The sequence below is a fragment of the Pongo abelii genome, chromosome 3 (assembly GCF_028885655.2).
Source record: "Pongo abelii isolate AG06213 chromosome 3, NHGRI_mPonAbe1-v2.0_pri, whole genome shotgun sequence".
Lineage (NCBI taxonomy): Eukaryota > Metazoa > Chordata > Mammalia > Primates > Hominidae > Pongo > Pongo abelii.
The window spans coordinates 172,596,673-172,621,633 of NC_071988.2; the positions used below are offsets into that span (position 1 = coordinate 172,596,673).

General features: G+C 35.6%; 1 protein-coding gene across 2 annotated transcripts in view; it reads right to left on the reverse strand.

The window, feature by feature from the left end:
* The window catches only part of LRBA (LPS responsive beige-like anchor protein), a 763,816-nt gene that overhangs the window by 481,610 nt on the left and 257,245 nt on the right, over positions 1 to 24,961 (reverse strand). For both annotated transcript variants that reach the window (XM_024245927.3, XM_054553557.2), the window contains exon 34: positions 24,229 to 24,293. In XM_024245927.3, the coding sequence (XP_024101695.2) occupies positions 24,229 to 24,293 (65 nt within the window). The remainder of the gene's footprint in view (positions 1 to 24,228; positions 24,294 to 24,961) is intronic.

The window sequence follows — 24,961 nt, forward strand, 5'->3', positions numbered from 1 at the left end:
GAATGAACGAATGAACGAACGAAGGAAAGAGAGAGAGACAGAAAAGAAAAGAAACACGAAAGAAAGAAAGAAAGAAAGAAAGAAAAGAAAGAAAGAAAAAGAAAGAAAGAAAAAAAGAAAGAAAGAAAAGAATTATATCCTCAAAAAGTATCCTTCAATAATGAGATTTAAAGGGTCAAGAGTATACCGCTGTGGGAAAAAAAAAAGAAAAGAGTATTTTTCTGAACTTCCTTCATCCGCCTAAACGGAGAAGCTCCCAAAAGAATTTAGCTTTCATCAATCCCTTCCCAGGGAGTTTTGCAACCAAGGAAGACTGACTATTGTCAATAAAGATGAGAAGTTAGTACCAGGATAAGAAATTATCTAAATAGACATTGTTACAAAACTATAATATCACTTAACTATTCTCCTAAGGGCCCACTTACTGTTCGCAAAATCATTAGCTTTCCCAAATGTGTCCTTCATTACCTCACTTTTACCCTATTAAAATGGTATGTATATAACCCCAAATTCTAACCCCCTCCTCGAGTCACATTTTTCTCTGATTCTTTTTTTTTTTTCTGAGACGAAGTTTCGCTCTGTCGCCCAGGCTGGATATAATGGCACGATCTTGGCTCACTGCAACCTCCACGTCCTGAGTTCACGTGATTCTCCTGCCTCAGCCCCCTGAGTAGCTGGGATTACAGGCGCTCGCCATCATGCCAGGCTAATTTTTGTATTTTTAGTAGAGACGGGGTTTCACCATGTTAGCCAGGGTGGTCTTGAACTCCTGACCTCAGGTGATCCGCCCGCCTCGGCCTCCCAAAGTGCTGGGATTTCAGGCGTGAGCCACAGCAGCCAGCGGAATTCTGACAGACTTACGAATAAAAATAGGTCTTTTTTCTTGCTAAGCTGTGTTTGTCTGTTTAATTCACAGATCCCCAAACAAAAAACCTAAGAGGGTAGAGGAAAACTTTTCCTCATCACCAAAAGCAAAATAAGAACATTCCATGACAAATAAAATAGGGAGAATTTGTCACCAGCCAAACAACATTCTTCACAAGGATGAAAAATAATATAAGATTGATACAAGTCAAGGAAAACAATTAGAGCAATGAAAATGACAAACGTGGGTAAATCTAAAAGTATACTGAATATTTACAATAATTATATAACTTCTAGAATTAAAAAATACTGCAATCTAAAATATATAACCACAGCATACAAGGCAAGAGAAACCAACTGAATTAGTGTTATAAGTTTCTTGTGTCATATATGGATTGGCAAAAGAATCAGTTTATGTAAGATGTTAATTATAATATTCATACTACAATCTCTGGGTAACCACTAAAAGTATTTAAAATAATATATAACCAACAAGCTAATGGGAAAAAAGTTAAGCAACAAATACTTAGCTCAAAAGAAGGAAAAAAAAAGAAACACAAGATGTGGAGCAAATATAAACGACATAAATAATAAGATGATAAATTTTAACTTAAATGTATCAGAAATACATAGAAAGTAAACATTTAGTAGTAAAATTGTCAAATCAATTTTTTTAAAGTATATGATGCTTGTAAGTGACACGATTTCAATATAAGGTTGAACAAAGATTGAAAAGTATAATTTCAGAAAACTTGAACAATTTTTAAAAGCTAAAAGGTAATAAACTTTTATTAATATGAGAAGCAAACAGAAACAAGATAAACCTGTTAAATTAATAAAAGGATAAATGAACTAGAGATACAGAAATTTAGTATTTTGAGATTCTAAATTTGTATGCTCGTAAGAATATGGCCTACTACCAGATATAGAATATATAAAGCTATAGAATATTTTTTAACCTGACCTGACTTACATATCAAGAACATTATACCCAGTAAGTGAATAATAAATATTATTTTCAGGTAAACATGGAACATATACAAAAAACAGGCAAAATGTGGGGTCACAAAGCAACTTACAGTGAATTTCAAATGATGGAATCACACTCAGTATGTTCTTTGATACATTTCAATTAAACTAGAAATAACAGGATACAGATCACTCTGCAAGAAGCTCTAAGGTGACCACTGACTTTCCTAACCTCCTGGTACCCACAGCATTATGTAATCTTCTCCTTTAGAGTGTGGGAAGGAGATGGGGCTTGCCTCTAAGCAAGAAAATATGGCAACAATGAAGGAATAACACTTCATTAATTACATTAAATAGATGGTAACTTGTATCTTGCTAGCAGACTCTATTGACGCTCTCCCTTAATGGCTTAGCGAAAGAAAGCTGCCATGTTATGAGCTGCCCTGTGTAGAGGCCTCCATGGCAAGGAGCTGAGTAGAGCCCCAGACAACAGCCCGCAAGGAATTCAGACTCTCAGTCTAACGACTCAAAAGGAAGTGAATCCTGCCAACAATCACATGATCATGGAAGCAGATCCTTTCCTAGTCAACATCAAATAAGACTGCAACTCTGGCCAACACCTTAATTGCAGCCTTGTAAGTGAACCTGAAGGAGAGGCCCAACTAAGCCACGCCTAGATTCCTGACCGAGAAAAACTGAGATAACAAATGTATGTTTCTTTAAGGCTAAGTTGTGATAATACTGTTAACGGAGCAGTCGCTAAGTAATATCATTTCATGTCTAAAAATTAAAGAATGCACCTCTGAAAAAAACCCACACATAAAAGAATACATCATAATGGAAATTAAGAAATGTTTGCAGTAAAACACAGTAAAAACAATGTGCCAAAATCTGTGGATTTAGATAAACCTTAAACCAATGCTTAGAGGGAAATTGATACACTGAATAAAAACACTAAAGAAGAAAAAAATTGTCAAAATAAATTATGCAAGTATTGAACTGAAGAAATCAGAAAAAGAACAGCCAGTGAACACTGAAAGTAAAATAAGGATAAGAACAGAAATTAAATAGAAAATAAAAATACACTTTAGAAGATAAAGTTAAAAGTTAGTTATTTGAAATACTAAAAAAATCCAAAAGAAATATGTAAACAATTAAAAGTAATAATTGAATTTAGGAACATCATCGGATTTAAGGCAAATACACAAAAATCAACTAGATTATATGTATAGGTTAGTAACAAAGTAAAAATGATTTTTAAATACTATTTTGAAAATCATTCAAAATCATCAAAATATGTAGGAAAAAGAAACAAAAATGTGCTAGAATTCTGCATGTCAAACAGAAAGAATGGTTAAAAAAAAAAAAAGTTAAAGAAAACTTAAAGAAAAAAGTATACCATGTTCATGAAAGGGAAAGGCTTGTATTAAAGATATTAATTCTCCACAAAGCTATTTATAGATACAGTCCAATCAAAATCCTAGCAGGTCTTTCTGCATAATCTGATGAGTTCAAATTTAATTCTAAAAGCTATAGAAAATATAAACAAACAAGAATACATGAGACATTCTTGAAGAGGGGAAGAGAGATGATAATAATGATAATGATATTAAAAGACTCATAAGTAAGATGGTCTTTTCCAAAGACTGGTCTTAGATCAATCAACTGATGCTCATATGGACAAATTAACCCTGACTTCTACCTCAAACCATACAAACAAACCAATTCCAAATGAATCCTAGATAAGACCTAAAGATTTCAGGAAGTTTAAAAAGTTTCTAGAAGATTACATAAGAGAGCATCTTCCTGACTGGGTCAATGTAAAGACATACTGCACCAAACAAAAATACACAAAACATAAGAAAAATAGTGACAAAATGAACTACATCAAAATTTAAAGACTTGTGCTTATGAAAGCCACCACTAAGAGAATTAAAAGCCAAATTTCAGAGAGAGAGAATATACTTGGAATAATTACAACCAATGAGGAACTGCTATCTTAAATATATTAAAAAGCCTCTTACAAATAAAAGAAAATGATCACAATTTTTAAAATGGGAAGAGTACACAAGCACTTCACAAAAGAAGATTTCCAAATGGTGAATAAGATTATGAAAAGTTGTTCAGCATTACTAGTCATCAAGGAAATAAAACTTAAAACCATAAGATGAACTATACTCCACAGAATGGCTATATATGTTTAAAAGGCTGGCATTACCAAGTTATATCAAAGATGTAAAGTAACATGGACTCTTATAATCACAAAATAGATTAATAAAAATGTTTATGGCAATTATTTACAATAGCCAAACACTAGCAACTACCCAAATGTCCATTAAAAAGAAAACTAATTTTTAAAATGTTGGACTTTCATAAAGTAAAATGCTAAGTAGGAACAAAAAGAATCAATATTATGCATAACGATATGAATTTCACTAACAATATTGAGCAAAAGCACACAAAAAATATAAAATGTATGAATTGCCTTGTATAAAGATAAAAATTTTTAAAAATAAAACTATGGTATTAGAAGTTAAGAGATTAAGAAATGGCTACCTTCAGTGCTACCTCTCCATATGAGGACTCACATGGAACACAGATAATGGTCACAGAGTTCTAAATCTTTTAATAAAATGTCTTGGATGTATAAACAAATGACCCATTCTGATTAGTGCTTTTATAACACCATTTACTTATAAACATATCAACAGAATGATTCACTTTATGTAATCTGGAACATGTTTGATATGTATAGGTCTTCTAAACTTCCTTCTTTAATAGGAGTTGGGAACATAGAGTGGGCAGGGATAGAATTATTATTATTTTTTTTTTTTTATTTTTATTTTTAGGGACAGGGTCTCGCTCTGTCACCCAGGCTGGAGTGCAGTGGTGCAATTATGGCTCACAGAAACCTCAACCTCCCAAGCTTAAGTGATCTGCCTACCTCAACCTGCTGAGTAGCTGGGACTATATACATGTGCCATCATACCCCGCAAGTTATTCTGTTGTTGTTGTAGAGACAGGGTCTCACTATGTTGCCTACATAGGCCTCAAACTCCTGAGCTCAAGTGATCCTCCTGCCTTAGCTTCCCAAAGTGCTGAAATTATGGGTGTGAACATACATGGCCTGCAAGGATTATTTTTTAATTTATATAACAAAAGTGGCTAAACTGCCACTAGAAAATGCCCACCTACAAAAGTTACACCTAGCAGTCATCAACAATGACATGAACTTACTCCCATTCCACAGGGCACTTGCCTTACTTTGTAGCAATGTTTTCATTTAAGATATAAATAAGGCCAGGTACAGTGGCTCATGCCTACAATCCCAGCACTTAGAAAAGAGACTCCTTGAGCCCAGGAGTTTGAGACAAGCCTGGGTAAAATAAAGAGACCTCTTCTCTACAAAAAAATACCAAAAACAACAAAATTAGCTGAGCATGGTGGTGCACACCTGTAGTCTCAGCTACTCAAAAGGCCAAGGCAGGAGAATCACCTCAGCCCAGGAGGTAGAGGCTGCAGTGAACCGTGATGGCATCACTGCACTCCAGCCAGGGCGACAAAGAAAGACCCTGTCTCAAAACAAAAAACAAAACAAAAAAAAACAAAAAAACGAACAAACATAAACTTGGATCCAAAGCAATTGTCACAAATTTTTTTTTTTTTTTTTGGAGACAGAGTCTCACTATGTTGCCCAGGCTAGAGTGCAGTGACAGGATCTCAGCTCACTGCAACCTCCGCTTCCTGGGTACAAGTGATTATCATGTCTCAGCCTCCCAAGTAGCTGGAATTACAGGTACATGAGTCACCACCCCCAGCTAATTTTTGTATTTTTAGTAGAGACGGGGTTTCACCATGTTGGCCAGGCTGGTCTTGAATTCCTGACCTAAAGTGATCCACCCGCTTTGGCCTTCCAGGGTGCTGGAATTACAGGCGTGAGCCACTGCGCCCAGCCAGCAGTCTTAATAATGTGCTATATGAACATGTTCCCACAATGCAGAAAAACATGTGGAAAATATTCCTCGTGAATCAATTAATTTCACTACAACACTATTTATGAAAGTGAGAATCTTAAAGAATCAAAATATACAATCATATAATAAAAGTAGATTGTTCCAAATTGACAAAATAATGTCCATAATATACATTAAGAGGAAAAATAAACCTGAGGAATATTATGAACAGTATGAGCTTAGGGAACCTATAAAAGAAAATACACTTTGTTTTAATTGCCAATAATCTAGAACAGGGGTCAGTAAATTAAGGCCTGTGTGCCAAATCTAGCCTGCCAACAGTTTTTGGTTAGTAAGCTCTATAAGAGCACAACTAGGCCCATTTGTTTAAGTGTTATCCATGGCTGTTTTCAAATCACCATACTACACTGAGTTGACCAGTTGTGGAAAAGATCATGTGTACTGCAAGGCCTAAAGAACTATCCGGCCTTTTACAGAAAAAGCATGCACATGTCTGGGCTAGTGAGTGAGGCTTAAGTCCTCCTCCTTATATGTCTCTGTTCTTTGAAGCTTTACAAAGATCAATAATCAAAAGAAAGGAAAACAGAAAATCCTTAAAGAAAATAAAAAAGCTTCTGCCATTCTATCACTTTGTTTCGATCTCTATTAGGCTCACATACACTATTTTAATTTGACGCCAGCTCTGTCAGACTCTCTCTTCTATCCCCAAACTGTCTTCCAGCTACTTTAGAAGTTAATGCAATATCTTATATATGATTTTGGGGTGACATCATCAGGGTATTTTTTTTCAAATGCTATTAAACAGTACTCATTTAGGCATTACAGAGAAAAACAATCCCTAGTGTAATTTTAAAACCCACTAATGAATAACTTCCTATGATTCTACAGATAGAGAAAGCAAGGGCTTTCAAGAGTACAGATGTGAAATACTGGTTTGGGTTTTTAGTTTCCCTCTAGAGACCTAAAACCACATTGTGAATTTAACATCAATATATTGCCTTGTACTTTCAAACATTAATTGAATTGATTAGTCAATGGCACACTATCCTACTAGTCCCCAAATAAGTAACCTCAAAGTTATTCTAGTCTAGTCCCTCTTCTCTACCACCTTCCTTCAGGCCCCTAATCAATCAATAAATCTTGCCAATATTTCCTTTGTAATATTCTCAGCTTTAATTTATGCTGTTTTATAGCCAATGCCCTAAAAATAAAGGTTTCATCATTTCATATACATTATAACTGAATAAATCTTCTGAGTGTTAATTCTGATCTTTTAACATTTTTGTGCCTCTGCCTTTTAAAAACACTGTCCAACATCTGTTCAACACCTATTACATTATAGACTAGGCTAAGCAGCAAAGATGACCTTTCATTATATTTTAGTTGGGGAAAAAGAGAATACACTGGAGTCCTTTCCAGCTTGAAACTCATATTAACATAAGTGCTATGGTGGACACACCCTAATATGACCTCCAGTGAGTTGTGGCTTTATATGATCCCAACCCCTTGAGTTCAACCTGGGCAGAATCTGGCACTTCCTTCTAGCAAACAGAATATGGTAAAGATAATGGGATAATCATTCCTTAATTAGGTTACTTTACATGCCAACAGTGATGAGATAATCACTCTGGTACTTATGTAATAAAGCTCTGCCCTAGCACACTGCAGAGATTCTCCTGCCACCCTTGAAGAAGAAGTAAGCGGCTATGTGTGACAAGGCCATGAGACGGGAAGTATGGACAGCCTGTAGGATCTGAGAGCATCCTCTCAGTGACAGTAAACAAGAAAATGGGAAACTCAGTACCACAACAGCATGGAACTGAATTCTGCCAAGAAATTTGTGACCCCAAGCTCCAGAAAGAAATGCAGTTTGACCAACACCTTTATTGCACACTTGTAAAACCCTAAGCAGAAGATACAGCTAAGCTGAGTCTAGACTTCTGACCCACAGAAATTGTAGGATAGTAAACATAAGTTGCTTTGAGCTGCAGAATTTGTGGGAATTTGTTATAAAATAAGCAATACAAATAAAATTAGAACATAAGAATATGTTTGCCATCATATCTCTGTAGAAGCAAAGATCACAATAATCTACTAAAGATGAAAAAAAGCTCCAATAGAAAATCAGACCATGAAGATGAGCCTTAAATAAAGGGCAAAAGCAATAAAGAGAGAAAGATACTTCAGATAACAGTATGAACAAAGTTATAAAGAGAAAAAAATCTTTTTTTTTTTTTTTTTGGAGATGGAGTCTTACTCTGTCGCCAGGCTAGAGTGCAATGGTGTGATCTCGGCTCACTGCAACCTCTGGCTCCCTGGTTCAAGCGATTCTCCTGCCTTAGCCTCCTGAGTAGCTGGGATTACAAGCAAGTGCCACCACGCCCAGCTAATTTTTGTATCTTTAGTAGAGACGGGATTTCACTATGTTGGCCAGGATCATCTCAATCTCCTGATCTCATGATCCGCCCACCTTGGTCTCCCAAAGTGCTGAGATTACAGGCGTGAGCCACCGCACCCAGCCAAGAAAAAATCTCGTGTGTTCTATTTTCAAGAGAACCAAAACATCCCTTTCTATCATTTAGTTTTCAAGATGTCCATTTACTGACATATACACTTAGGTAGAAGGATATTTCCATCTTGATGTTTCATTCATTTTTCTGGTTACATAGCATTTAAAAACCATGCAACACTTTAATAATGAAGCAACAAGTGAAAGCTCCCAACCCCCTTTCCTGTTCACTTTTCGGAATACATCACCACCATGAGTAGTTTATGTTCCTGTCCTTACATTTATCTAAACTTATAGAAACATATACAGTATTTATGTGCATATATGAAACACATACAGTATTTATGTGCATATATATGTACACAAATGTACATGTTCATGTGTTTTGTAAAAATATTTTTAAATACTTAAGAAGTCATACTATAATACTTGTATATTTTACTTAACCGTATACCATTATGTAATCAGAACAGCTTCAAGTGACTCATGTGGATGGAATGTACCGTAATTTATCAAAATAGTCCCTTATCCAGAGATCATTCATTCTTTCATTCTCTGCCCCATTAACATAACCATTATTTATCCAGTTACTGAAACTAGAAATATCAGTCATATCTTCCTTCTTCATCATCCTACAGATCCAATAGACTAAGTACTGCCCGTTCTACCTCTGAAATAACTTTAAAAGTTGTTTTTCTTTCTTTCTTTTTTTTTTTTTTTTTGTGAGACAGAGTCTCGCTACATCACCCAGGCTGGAGTGCAGTGGCATGATCTCAGTTCACTGCAACGTCCGCCTCCCTGGTTCAAGCGATTCTCCTGCCTCAGCCTCCTGAGTAGCTGGGACTACCGGAGCCCGCCACCACGCCCGGCTAATTGTTTGTATTTTTAGTACAGACAGGGTTTCACCGTGTTAGCCAGGACGGGCTTGATTTCCCGACCTCATGATCCGCCCACCTCAGCCTCCCAAAGTGCTGGGATTATAGGTGTGAGCCACTACGCCCAGCCAAAAGTTGTTTTTCTTTGTAACATTTTCCGGTGCCCTTCACTGGAAACTCACTGGCACTCAGGATCATGTCTTTGATTATGATAATAGCCTCCAATCCAACTTCTTTCCATGAGTCTTACTATTCTTGCCCATTCTTCACTGGGGTCATCTTTCTAAAATGAAGATCTGATAATCACTGTATTGTTGACAAGGTATCGGCCGTCAGCCATCTTCCCATGATCTACAAAAGAGACTAAACACCTTTGCATGGCTTATAAATCAGTCTCATTGTTGTTAAACTTTTATACTCTAAGAACTCCAGGCCAGGAACTATTTTCTCAAACATTATGCCCTGTTACTGTACACTCCTTTGCCTCTGTTGCCACTGTCCCACTTCATATTCCATCTAACCTACCTTCAAAGCTAAACCAAAGTAAAGGCTCACTACAAAACCTTTTCTGATCCCACACCTGCTTTCCCTCCATAGAAGTAATCCCCTTGAAACTTTCCGTATAACACAATTTCAATTATGTATTTACAAATCTGTCTTCCATTTGACACTGCACCAACCATTTATAATTTATCTTTACATAACCAAAGCATAGAACAGTGCCTGATCATTGCTGGGGACCCAGCAGTGCTTATAAGGAGAAGAAACTCCTTGACTATCCACTTCTGCCAGTCACTTCTAAGCTGCTAACTGTAAGGAATACAAACATGCATAACACTGTCCACAAAGAGTTCACAATCTAATATGGAAAGTTATAGGACTATATACAAATAGCAAGATAACTGTGAAAAGGTTCTTAAGGTTCTTAAAACATTTTCTTCTCTTAACTTTTGCAATAATATACAGCACTTTCTTGGTTTTCCTCCTATCTAGCTGCTGCTTCTTCATTGCCCCCTTTGCTACATCCTCTGCCGCACTACCTACAAATCTGGTAATGTCCAAGAGCTCAGCTGTGTGTTCTTTCCTCCCTCTAAATTATTTCATCCATTTCTATGACTTTTAATCTCACCAACATAGTACTAATTCCTGTGTTTATATCTCTAACCCTATCCTTGGTCTCCTATATTTCAGACTCACAGGGCCAACTGTCCAACTAAAATCTTCACTTGGATACCCAACAGGGCATTTCAAATCTAACATTTCCAAAGCAGAACTCTTGATTCTACCTACTCACTGCCAATAATACCTCTTCCCCATCACTACCTCAGTTTGTCCCACCACAATAAATAGCGCCAAAGTCCACTCAAACTCAAGAAATAATCTTCGATTTTGTCATTTCCTCACCTCCAAATCCCATTCATGAAAGCAAGTTCTACTGCTTTAACTATTAAATACATCACATATATGTTTACGTCTCTCCATCATCATTGCTACCACATCATTCTAAGTCACCATTCCCTCTTTTCTAGAATACTTCAGTAATATCTTCACTGATTTCTCTGCTTTCATTCTTGCCCTGTATACTGATCCCATCACAATTCATTCTTCTAAGAATGTAAGCCATGGTGTTGGGAAAGCTGGATATCAACATACAAAAGAATGAAATTGAGCCAGGCGCGGTAGCTCACGCCTGTAATCCCAACACTTTGGGAGGCCAAGGCAGGCAGATCACGAGGTCAGGAGTTCGAGACCAGCCTGGCCAACATGGTGAAACCCCGTCTCTACTAAAACTACAAAAATTAGCTGGACATGGTGGTGGGCACCTGTAATCCCAGCTACTCAGGAGGCTGAGGCAGGAGAATCACTTGAACCTGGGAGGCAGAGGTTGCAGTGAGCTGAGATCACACCATTGCACTCCAGCCTGGGTGACAGAGCAAGATTCCATCTCAAAGAAAAAAAAAAAAAATGAATGAAATTGGATACTTGTTGATATGGTTTGAATATTTGTATCCCCTCTAAAATTCTTGTAGAAACCTAATCTCCAATGCAATAGTATTAAGAAGTGAGGCCTTTCTGAGGTCATTAGGTCATGAGGGCTCCTTCCTAGTGAATGTAATTAAGGCCTTTAAAGAATAGTCTTCACACAATGTTTAGCCTCTTCTGCCCTTTTGGCTTCCACCACGTGAAGACAGTGCTCAAAGTGCCACCTTAGAAGCAAAGACCCAGCCCTCATCATACACTAAAACCTGCCAGTGTCTTAATCTTGGACTTCTAAGCCTCTAAAACTATGAGAAATAAATTGCTATTATTCATAAATTACCCAGTCTCAGGTATTTTTTATAGCAGCATATAGAGACTAAGGCACTTACCTTACATCATATATAAAATTACCTCAAAATGGATCAAAAACCTAAATGTAAGAGTTATAACTATAAAACTCCTAAAAGAAAACATAAGGAAAAGCTTCATGACCCTGAATTTGGCAATGATTTCTAGGACGTAATACCAAAAGCACAGGCAGTAACAGAAAAAAAATAGATAAACTGGACTACATCAAAACTTCTGGGCCAGGTAAACTGGCTCACACCTGTAATCCCAGCAGGAGGATCGCTTGAGCTCAGGAATTTGAGATCAGCCTGGGCAACATAGACAGACTCCATGTCTATTTTTAAAAAGATAAAGGAAAAAACAACAACCTTCTGTGCATCAAAGGACAAAACCAACAGAGTGAAAAGACAACCCCAGTGGCTCATGCCTATAATTCCTGCACTTTGGGAGGCCAAGACAGAAGGGCTGTTTGAGCCCAGGAGCTCAAGACCAGCCTGGACAACATAGCAAGTCCCTATCTCTACCCCAAAAAATAACAGTAATAATAGCTGGGCATGGTGGCACATGCCTGTGGTCCCAGCTACTCAGGAGGCTGAGGTGGGAGGATCACATTAGCCAGGAGTATGTAGCTGCAATAAGCCACTGCACTCCAGCCTGTATAACAGAGACACGCTGCCTGTCTCAAAAACAAACAAACAAATAAGCAAAAAAAAAAAAAACCCTGTAAGTTATATCATGCCACTCGTCTATTAAAAACTCTACTCTTACTGAATATGGTTTAATCCAAATTTCTTAGCATAGCTTATAGGGCCTTATATGATCTGAATATTGAATACTTCTCTTGACATTCCCAAGCCTTACTCTTTCTTGCTGATTTTGTTCCAGCCACTCTGGCCTTCAATTTGTTTAAATAATACACAATACTATTCACTCCTTATGGCCTCTGCTCTTGCTGTTTCCTCACCTTAAAATGTTGTGACATACATCTCAAAAGGGTTAGCTACTTCTCTTCATTCAAACTGTTTCCCCTTCACAAGATTTTTCTAAACACTCCACACTCCCTAAAAGCCAGTATGTTTACTCTCATAACATTATCCTGCTTTGTTTCCTTCTAAGCATTTATTACTATCTAAATTGTCTTATTTTGATTACTTGTTTATTATTTATTCTCTCCTTTATGACAGCATAGACTTATTCACAGCTATATCCTCAGATTCCAGAATAGTACCTGGCACATGGATTCTAATCAATAAATAGATACTGAATGAATAATAAAAAATGAGTGCCATAAACCACTCCCAATCTACTTTTTTGTCCTTTCCTTATATCCCAAACCTTAATTGCTTCATATCCATTTCAATCCTCTTTCCCTCTAAGGAATATTCTGCAATTCTATCCTATAAAGACCTTTACTTTATGTCAATCTTTATTTTTAATATCGTTTTTGTAGAGACAGGGGTCTTGCTATGTTGTCCAGGCTGGTCTCAGAAATCCTGGCCTCAAGTGATCCTCCCACCTCAAATTCCCAAGTAGCTAGGACTACAGGTGCATACTACCCAATTTTTTTTAAAGAGATAGGATCCTGCTATGTTGCTCAGGCTGGTCTTGAACTCCTGGGCTCAAGCAATCCTCGCACCTTAGTCTCCCAAAGTGCTGGGATTACAGGAGTGAACTACAATGCCCAGGTTATTTTATGTCAATCTTATCCCTAATGATTATTATAGGTACAGCATATATTATACTTGTTTATAGGATATCTTATAAACATTCTATTAGAATTATATGTGTATTACTCTATTCTCTCAGAAGATGTGCTTCCTTAACCAGAACTGATTAAGGAAGCAGGGAAGGAAAAAGGAAAAATCTTTAAAAAAAAAAAGACAAAAAAAATCTTTTGCTTCTTTTTATTTTAATAAACATAACATCTAAGAGGTACTGTTCAGGCAGGCTATACTCCATCATTATTTGATGAGTGGACAGTTTGTAAAAATACTTCAAACCAAATATTCTCAAGCATCTAAATTTACCTAAGCAATTAACAGCAACACCATGGAGCTTTCAGACTTAACTGTATCATAAATTTAAGTTTGAAATATTTTCGCTGGATAATACAAAATGATTACCATCTAACCTTACTTATTTAAAAGAATATTATAAAAACTGATTGGGATATATGTAAAGTATTTAATAATACTTTCAGAAAAGAAGGGAAGCATATATATCTTTTCCTTCACAATTTACAAAATGTTTTAAAATCAAAGTATCTGAGAAGGTCCTGAATACATACCTCCCATTTTTTTTAAATATTCACACAATATTATTTGTCCTTTCATTAATGAAAATATTAAAATGACTTCAAAAATTAAACTAATAAGATATCTAAATGATTTTTTTTGCTATTCTAAGGGGTCAATCTTTCTTATCTATATGCCCGTTTTCCTAAATATGCAAATTACACAATATTTAGCAACAGCAATTTTATCTAATAGCTGTGTAAACTATTCTTTCAAACAAAGAATTAAAGGTAAATTAAAGTTTTAATTATTATAAGCAGGCTCAAAATGTTGGGTTTACTGTAGATTAAATGTCTAAATGCAGAGCATAAAATGATTCACATATTTTAATATTAAGAAGAAAAAACTATGTATAATTTACACCTACAGTGCAAGAAGGAAGAAAAAAATGCTTGTGTCAGCCTTAGGAAACAAACAGCCCTATCAAGTAACCAACTAGAAAAGATTCATAGTAGAGGCTCAATAAATAACAGTAATGATGACAACCATCTCCCATAACTACATTACAGCCCATTGTCCACATCTGATTATACTAGTCTAGACCTTGGGTAAGCACATACACATTTTCACCAAGACTTTTCCAATATTGCTGTTCTGTTTCCTGGGCTTTCTGTGACCCCCATTAGCAGCAACTGTCATTTTCGCTACTAAACATGACCACTGATGAGAAAGGAAAGTTACCACTTTTCTACACTCTAATAATTGAGAATGTGGAAATAATGTTCCTGAATTGGCAATCCTTCTAAATATAGTAATTTCTTTAGAATTAGCTACAGAGAAGAGGATAAATTGCTTCCAAAGATTTTCTTCAGTAATATGAGAACTACTAAAGCCTCACTTTCCAAAATATCATCTCCATATATTAACATAGCCTTTATTCTTATAGTGAAGAATTATTGCCTAACTCTCCATGTATCTGCCTCCTTGCAACATCTATCTCTCTCTGTCTCTCACCCAGCACATCCAATAATTCAGTATCACAAAAATCCCTAAATTGTTATCTCTCTGTACCTTTCTCAGTTAAAGCTCTCAGTAACAACTTTGAATAAGGGATGTAAAGGTTCTAACATCACAGAATACACACGCCTGGAACCTCAGAAAGAAAGGATTTTGTTGGTAACTGAAAAAATTAATTTAAAAAAAAATTTTAATGGGCTTCATACACATTTAAGGCCAGTCTAGATCTTTCTCAGTTGAAATTTAGCCCAGGTAGTAGCCACTTTTTCTGGAAGGCAATATCCTTGATCAGGGAGACCACAAGGTATCCATATGCTTTACTAGAGTTTAAATGGAGATAGCAAATACTCCATAAAGTTATTTCATCCTGAGAATATAAAACCTTAGTAATTTAATATAAATGTTACATCCTTACATCAACCATTTTTTCCAAGCTTATTTTGCATGATAATCCCTAGTTGAACATTTTAAAACAACTCATGATATTACAGAGGCTAGAATGGAAGCAAAAAGACCAGGCTGCAAGCTTTTATCTGATTATTTCAGATAAAATAATTTCTTAGGACTATGAAATAATCTATTCTCTAGAATGTGCAAATAAAAAGCGAGAGAAGATAGTTATATGTAGAAAAGCAAAAATACAGAGAAATGGCTCTCCTGACTCTCCACTTGGAATTCAGTTTATTTGGAATTCAGCAGATTTCTCTGCTGCACAGTATCTACCACCTTCTATCTTCTTATAACTGCCTTTGTCTCTTCATTGTCAGTGACATTTCCTTAGCGATTCATAGAAATTCATCCTTTCAGATTCCACTCTGACCACTCTTATTTAACACCGCAACGTCCTCTGTATCCGACTGTACCTATTCTCCTCCCCTCCTTGTTTTAACTTTCTCATATCACTTATCTCCTGAACATACTATCAACTTTTTAATTTCTTTATTGTCTAACTTTACCAATTAAAATAAACCCTATTAGGGCAGGCATGTATAATCTGACCACTGCTAAATTCCCAGAGCCGAGAATATGGACCAGCACATGGCCAGTATGGATTAATATTTGCTGAACAAAGTGAATGACTCTATTTTCATTTTATTTTTATTTTACTCTTCTCAAAGGTTATGAGAGTTCCTTTTTTCACCTATCCCTAACACATATCCCTTTTTTCTATAATCATTTTTATTTAATAAATGATCCTACTTACATAGATGCTGTTGTAGTTTTTTAAAAATGTATAAGGCTATGAAACATCTATACAAACATAAGCATATTCTACTGGCACGCTATATCCAAGCCATCTTTCCTAAAAGTCATATACATTTGGTCTTGGTAAAAAAATGTCAAACAGCAAATCCTATATAGCAAAACATTTAAAGCTCTGAAATCTAGTAGAATTTAGCATTTTTAGGGGGTGAAAAAGCACAACTCAAACGCAGCACCATTTTTTTACATAAATCAGAACAAAGCAAGCTTAAAAAGTAGCCACAGACCAGTGTGGTGGCTCACACCTGTAATCTCATTACTTGGGGAGTCCAAGGTGGGAGGATCACTTGAGCAGGAGTTCGAGACCAGTCTTGGCAACATGGCAAAACGCCAACTCTACAAAAAATACAAAAATTAGCTGTGGTGTGGTGGCAAGCACCTGTAGTCCCAGGTACTTGGGAGGCTGAGGTGAAAGGATCACCTGAGCCAGGGAGATCAAGGCTGCAGTGAGCCTTGATATTGCTACTGCACTCCAGCCTGGGAAACAAAGTTGAGACTCCATCCAAAAAAAAAAAAAAGTAACCATTGAAAAATTATTTAAATATAAAATCCCATATAAAGTGCACAAAACAAGCCTCCATATTCAAAATCTATTAAAGGAAGTATATTAATGATAAGCTGAGATCAAGCTATAAAATTAAAAATAACCTGACCATGGAAGTACTTTAAGCCAAAACATATGAATAAAATAAATAAGAAACATATGCTTATCCTAATTAAGGAGAGAAAATTCTAATCTTCTTTGATAAGCCACTAAACCTTCACAAAATGATAAACATTAATTTAAATAATCTAATCTTTAAGAGCATATAAGAGCATATGCTTTATTCTAAATCACCCAGAGAAACTTCTATACCAATACAATCCAGGATTGAAGTAAACAGAGATAAAGACATGAGCCCAGGAGTTAAGCGGTTGCAGCCTGGGTGACAGAAAAAGACCCTGTCTCAAAAAAAAAAAAAAAGAGAGAGAGAGAGATAAAGTCTCTGCTCAACTAATCCATTGTTGATCTCTGACTCTACCCCAAAAATAGCATCATTTCCAAACAACTGTTTACAAGATGTAATTAAGCAGAGCACAGTAACTCGCAACTGTAATCCTACCAACTTGGGGGACCAAGGTAGGAAGATCACTTGAGCCTGAGCGACAAGGCAAGAACTTCTCTCTTAAAAGAAAAAAAAATTACAATAAAAAAATTTAGTTGGAGGTTTTCTATAAATTATCTTCCTACATATATAATTTTAAAACTGAAGCCAGAAAAAGTACATGGCTCTTTAAGTAACACTCAAGGATTTCCAAGTGATAATCTCTACCTCAATTCAAATTTTATCTTCCACTGTTACAGATAAGAATATATTCTAGCCACACTGTTTACTTACGTGCAATAAATACCTTTGTCTTTTTATCAAAGGATAACCCAGATCTAAAATACAAGTGCTAATGGCCAACAGGGTCCAAATGAAATATTTTCTGGCCTCTCTCCCTCTCTCCCTTTTCCCTCTTCACCTTTCCTTCTAGTCATTCTTCTTCTCATTCCACCAACATTATTAGTAATCATGCTATTCAGAGAAGTGAAGAAAAAGGATGGAGCTGCTAAATGAATGCTCAGAAAGAAGACATGCAATCTAAGCAGATGAATTTTGAAGACAGACCAGTGTATTAATACTCGAAGCATTATGTCTTTTATGTGGGCTATTTATATATTTGTATACACGTCTGAGTTACTGCTGTAATAAGCAGACACTGACTGGTCCTAGAGGATGATTAAGCAACGTGCCCAACAGTATGTGGGATAATCTGCCCTTTCTGTGCTTTCCAAGGATGGGGGAAAAAGAAGAGTCACAGCAGAACATCTAAAAGTAAAGTTACAGGAGGCTATGAAAGCTCTTAAAATGTGTTTTTATTAAATTAAACACAAAACCATAATTATAGGTTGTTTTAATTATTTACATATTTAACAAATTACAAGATTCAAGATGAGAATTTAAATCGTAAAATTTTTACCAAATATTGTACCTTTAAACTAGGTTTCATAGTCTACTACTTCCCTGATTTTTACTATCAAACATTTAAAAAATTAGCCAATAAAACGATGCCGGTTTTTTAATTTAAAATATAAATGAAATAGAAACAATGAGGAGAAACTAATGGAAACATTAATAAAACTAGAAACAAGAATGAAAGGAGGCCAGGCACAGTGGCTCATGCCTGTAATCCCAGCACTTTGGGAGGCTGAATGACTTAAGCCCAGGAGTTCAGGACTAGCCTGTGCAACATGGCAAAACCCCATCTCTACAAGAAAAAAAAAAAAAATTAAAATATTAGCCAAGTGTGGTGTCCTCAATAGCAGTCCCAGATACTTAGGAGGCTGAGGTGAGAGGATCACTTGAGCCAGGGAGGTTGAGGCTGAAGTGAGATGAGATTGTGCCACTGCACTCTAGCCTGGGCAACACAGCAAGACCCTATCTCAAAAAAAAAAAAAAAAGAAAACTCTGATAGAGGATTTGCACTTATTTTTCAAAATTCTAGAGGTTAAGAACAAAAAGAGTACCACTTAAACACATAAAATATTCATCATTCTCTCTAAGAGACACAAGTCATAAGACAGGAGACTATCAACAAATCATTACAAATTTCACAGAATAATGTCTCAGAGCAGCTGACTTGATCACTGCTACCTAGAACAACATCAGGAGCTTAAAATGCTCTAAAAAATATTTGGAGGGATCACAAGCAAGCTGGCAAGAAGAAAGGAGGCAACCTAGCAGCCAGATCTATTTCTGCCAGCAAAATTAACATCAATACTGAGATACTAAATTTTTTTGCAAGTGATATCACCAAAACCTCTAAGAAAATAAGAATAAAAGGCAAAATAAGAACTTGAAGCCCTTTATTTATCCAAATAAGAAAAAACATTCAAGATTCATTGGCAAAGAATTGAGTTGAAAAATGTAAGCAACAGTATTATGGAATTTAATTAAATATATGTTTCAATTCGATTCAATTTCAATTAAATACATTTGTAAAGTGAACAAGAAAATAACTAAGATAAAGACAAATCAAATACACAAATAAATCAATTTAGGTCCAATATACATAACAATGTAACCTACACCACATCTAAATTTAGTATAACACTGAACCCTCAGATTTCATTCAACAGGGTCAAAGGGAGTAGTAATAACTGTACATTATTTTCTATTGATGTGGTGCTACAGCATCACAGAGACTCTACAAGGTGGCTTTAATATTCTTTAAGTGCTTTAAAACTATTAGTTTAAAGAAAGTTGTGCCTTTCAAGAATAAGAAAACTCTTTTAGATCTATCAATTGCATATTTAAAAAGTAAACAGAGGTGGTGATAATAATGATTCAAGATATCATAAAACACTCATAAACAAAATTATCATTCAGGAATAACAATGTTCTTGCTCATAATTTGTGAAAATTTAATTAACTGAAATCTTTTATTATAAGTATATGTATTTTTTTCTCTTTGAAGTCATCAAGGTTGTAACAATTATGTCAGTGATTATCAATTATTCTAGCTCTCTCAAATAAATTTGTTTAAAATGGAGTGTTGTTTACATGAAAAATACCAATAATTGAACTCAAAATTACCAAAACAATGTATTTAAAAATATCTTATTAAACAAGTGTAAGTTAAAGAGACCATCAGCAAATCACTATAAATTTCACAGAGTAACATCTCATAGAGCAGCTGCCTTGATCATAGCTAGAACGACATCAGCAGTTTCTACCAAACAACAATTACTTATGTCCGAACTTAGTAATTGATTTGCTAATGATACTCTTCAAGTCTGTTAGACCTTATGCTGTAGTCTGTCTATAAAGGTCTTCATGTTATTTACACTAATAAAACATTAATCGAGGGCAAAATTTATAGCAGCTACTCTATAAATGAGGTCAAGGCAGGTCAGACTTACATAATAAGAAGAAAAAAAGGTTAGTCTTTGCAGTAAAAAGGAAAATCCTTATTATTATTCTTCCTGCCGCTGGGATTAAGTCTAGTAGTCAAATACTCCAAACTATTTCACAAACACATCTATTCCCATGAAAACTCATTTAACCTCAAGGCACTAAATATTTATAAAAGGAAAGCCAAATCCACTGATTTAGAAAAATAACCCACTAAAATTTTCCTTTAAAATATATTCTACACTGTAAATAAAGAGAGAATGAAAATTTCCAATTTTACCTCCACTATTTCACTAATGAATCTTAGCTTCCACCACTGTTTATTTCAAACACTTACTTAAAAGATAAAGGCTGAGTGTTCTCTGTAGGCTAAGCACTGAAGTCAAGAAGACAGTTTCTAACTATGGGAGGCTAAAAAATCTAAACAGAATAAGAAAAGCAAAGGTAAAAAATCAGAGAAAGGGTACTATGAAAATGATAACAGATGACATAAAAATAAATTATTCAAACAACTGTTTCACCAAATTTTCAGAAATAGCAATAGCAGGAGTTATTAGCATTTGTGCCAGTAGCTCCAAGTCTCAGTCCCACAGAATAACACAGGTCCAGTAGACACCTGTATATGCAGTAAAGTGTGTTACAAGAGAGGAACTCTGAGCTTAGGGCACTCGAATCTTCTGTGACAGCCAGTAGGCCTGTTGGTCTTTGGCTTGGAGAGAGACATTATTATACTAGACAGTAAACGATCCTGCTTTGTTCTAAATGGAGACACTATTTCTATATTCCAAAGCTGTCTGCTATGTAAAGATCTTTGAATGATAATGCAAAACAAAGGCATTTGGTATCTCTTCTTACAAGGCCAAAAATCTTAAGAGTGATGCCTGGCTTTCTCTCACAACCCACATCCAAGCCATTAGAATATCCTGTCAGGTCTTATCTTCAAAATAGGTTCATAATGCTACCACTTCTTACCTCCTCTACTGCTAGCAACCTTGTCCCAGCCACCATCATGTTTAACCAGAATTACTACAATAGCCCCCTAATTGATCTCTTTGTTTTTTTTTTGAGAAAGGGTCTCATTCTACTGCCCAGGATGGAGTGAAGTGGCGTGAGCACAGCTCACTGCAGCCTCGACCTCCTGGGCTCAAGTGATCCTCCTGCCTCACCCTCCCATGTAGCTGGGACCACAGGTGCATGCCACCACACCCAACTAATTCTTTTTATTTTCTGTAGAGACAGGGTCTCACTATGTTGCCCAGGCTGGTTTCAAACTCTTGGGCTCAAGCGATCCTCCCACCTCAGCCTCTCAAAGTGCTGGAATTACAGACATAAGCCACTGCTTCTGGCTATCTCTTCAATTCTATCCTTAAATTCCTACATGCATCAGCCATAGTCATTTTTCCCCCCGACAGGGTCTTGCTCTATCTCCCAGGCTACATTGTAGTAGCATAATCACAGCTCATTGCAGCCTCGTCCTCCTAGACTCAAGGGATCCTCCCCCCTCACAGCTTTCCAAGTAGCTGGTACTACAGGCACCTGCCACTATACCAGGCTAATTGTTTGCATTTTCTGTAGACAGAGTTTCACCATGCTGCCCAGGCTGGTTTTGAACTCCTGGGCTCTAGCAAGTCACCCATCTCAGCCTTCCAAAGTGCTGGGATTACAGGTGTGAGCCACTGCGCCCATCCCAGAGTGATCTGTTTAATCCATAAGGGAGAATGTCTTCCTCTTCTTCTCAAAATCATGCAATGGCTGTCATTTCCCACAGAATAAATTACAAAGCCTCTACACAAAACCTTGCCCTATGTTATCTCTCTGACCTTACTTCCTATTTCATTCTACTTTAATCACTCTTTTCTTGCTATATTGGCCTCATTCCTCAAATACACCACAGAAGCTCTCACTTGTACACTGGCTGTTCCCTAGGCCTGGAATGCTTTTCCATACATGCCCCTTTAACTGACTCCCTGTGTGCTTCAAGTGCTTGCTCCAATGTTACTTTCTCAAAGAGTCCTAATCCTGCCACTCTATTTAAACTACAAACCATATCAACCTTTTTTACTTCCTTCAAAAATTTCATTCCCCCCATATGCTCCATATTTTTTCTCACAGTACTAACCATCATTCACATATTATATAACTTACTTATTTTTTTATTGTTCATAATCTGTCAATGCCTATTTGAATGTACAATCCACGAAAAAAGAATCTTTTATCTATTTTGTTTATTGCTGTATCCTCAGTAGCAAGAATAATTCCTGGGATATAGTGTATAACAAATAGATGAGGAATTGAAGCTCAAAAACTAAAAGCACTTGTCAAGTATCAAAGCTGAAACCTGAACCCAGGGCTATCTTCAAAGCCAATGCTCTTAATCATAAGCCTATGTTGCCTCATCTATTAAATGTAACAATAACATACATAAGTAAGGGTAGTTACACTTAGTAAAGTCTACAATGATCAAAATCACCTCGTATAAATTTTTCTTTTAAAAAGCCCCGGAATTATACTTCAATAAACACTAAAAATTATTAAAAATCTGTTCATGGGTGTTTTGCATTAAGCAGAACATTTGTGTATTTAATCAACAGCTCCAGTCACCTCTTTTTCCATATATAAACTTCAATATCATCCAATACCTCAGTGTTGAAATCAGTCAAAAGCTATTTTTCAATAAATACACACTTTGAAATGTTTACTAAAAGGAAGAGTAAAGAATTAGTCATTATTTCATTAATTGCCCTATGAATTAGTAATCACTGATATAAATCTATGAGTTTTTATTGATCACCTACTACTTGCCACACTCTACATGAAAATGTATCTCTATGTTTCATATAGATCACTGTAGTAACCTTGCTACTGTTCTTCATTTCAATCAGGTCTTCCCACCTTCAACCTATCCTAAACAATTCCGCCAGTTATCTTTCCAAACCCGAAATATCACAATGACTCTCTTTTGTTTAAAATCTTCCAAGGCTTCCCATGCTCTTGAGGGATCTAGATGCCCAATTCCAACAACACCTCTCCAACACACACACACACATGAGAATACCCTGTATACCTACCTTCCCACATTACAATGCCTTCAGATATTCTGTTCCCTGTGTTTGAAATGTTTTTCACACAAATGTCCTCCAATTTTTCCATAACCTCCAATTTTCTAATGTTTACATGACAAATCGTACTGATCCTTGAAATGTATCTCAAGAATCATGTTTCCTGGTTAAGTTTTAAGCACCCTGTACTTACATATTTCTATCACAGAATTTAGCATGAAGTACTATAATTGCAGGTTACTAGTCTGTGAGCACCTCTAATTATTTCTGAAGGAAAGGATTTTAGTAGTATTTAAAATCAAATAATGTTACGAATACTCTTTTCTCCATTTTCCATAACATTTATGAGAGATAGAGAGCAAACCTTGATTCTTAGATGCAAGTTTAAATAGTTACCAAAGGACTGATAGGGTCAATCTTCCAACAACATTACCTAAAACACTAATCGAACATTGCTGAAACAGTAAGTTTATTCAGAATACTATCTCGAAGGGGAGTCAGTCACATCTTTTAATCTATACTCTGGGTCTTCAGTTCCATTAATGCAAAATCAGCTACTACAAATCAGACAAAAAGTGGTCCACTAATCATTTCCTCAATTTATTTTTACCTTTTAATGATTTCACTCTTTTACATTTGTTTTCTCCCTTTTATCTCTCTTTTCATCTCTGTACTTTCTTCCCTTCTCTTACCCACCACTGAATTTTCGTTCCTTGAATTCTTCTGTTTCTGTTCTTTAAGTAGAAAACATACCTCCTTATTTCCTCTATCACCTTTCTCATCACATCACATTGTGAAATTTGTCCCCCCTCCCGTTATGGTCAGCCTGTAATATAAGAAAGATAATATAGACATCTAATTCTAATTATTGGCTCTATACACGTAAAATAACTTGATAGGAAGTCCAAATAAGTGTGGCTTTTCCTTATACCTGCAAATAGAATTATCAGTTTACTTTTCCCAAACTCAGCCACACTTATTGAAAAATAAAAATCAGAACTGTATCAGTAAGCATGTATCTAAAGAAAATTATAAAATGGTTAAATATTAACATATACATAATAATTGATATATCAGAGCTCCATTACATTACTGACTGAACAAACAGTAAATACAGAACCCAAAAATATCAATGTCTATAGGAAAAATACAAGATTTTAAAGAAAAATACAAAATGAATTAAAATAAAATAGATTACCTTCCTTCATTGACAAGTTCAATAAAAGCAAGGCCTGCATTCTTCTGAATAGAATTTTGCCACTCCTATAAAAAAAAAAAGCAAAAATAGCTGAAGAAATGTCACTCAGTAGGTTCTTTCTTTTAAAACAATAATAATGAAAAATATCACCCATATCAATTTCATACCTAACTCTTAAAAGTTATGTTAAACCATATGAATAGGTAATACTGAAAAGTATACTGACACTAAACGAGTTAGCAACAATTTGATTCTGTGTAAATTAAATGAGCCTATCTATATTTATCTTGCCCTCTTCATTCTATAACACGATATACTGATTTATCTGAAATAGTTGGGAGCTGGGAAAGAAGGTAACAAAGAAAACCAAGGACAAATAGACATTTTGGTTTTGGCTTTTTGATTTTTTTTTTTAAGACATATTACCCAAAATGCAGAGAAGAAAGAATTAAATAGTTCAATAACCCTAATAAAAACAGCATAGTTCACCACAAAAATTGATGACTAGCAATGGAAAATCAAATTAGAAAAATCAGTGAATTGAGCTAAACCAGTTTTGAGTTAGAAACTATAATTCATTGCCCTATGAATTAGTAATATCTGGTATAAATCTACTAACTATATTCTTGATCCATTTGAAATTTACCCATTAAACTTCATCCACTAAAAAGCAATCCATTAAAAAGCCTGGGAATGAAATCAATCAATAGAGTATGTACAAATGAATATTTTA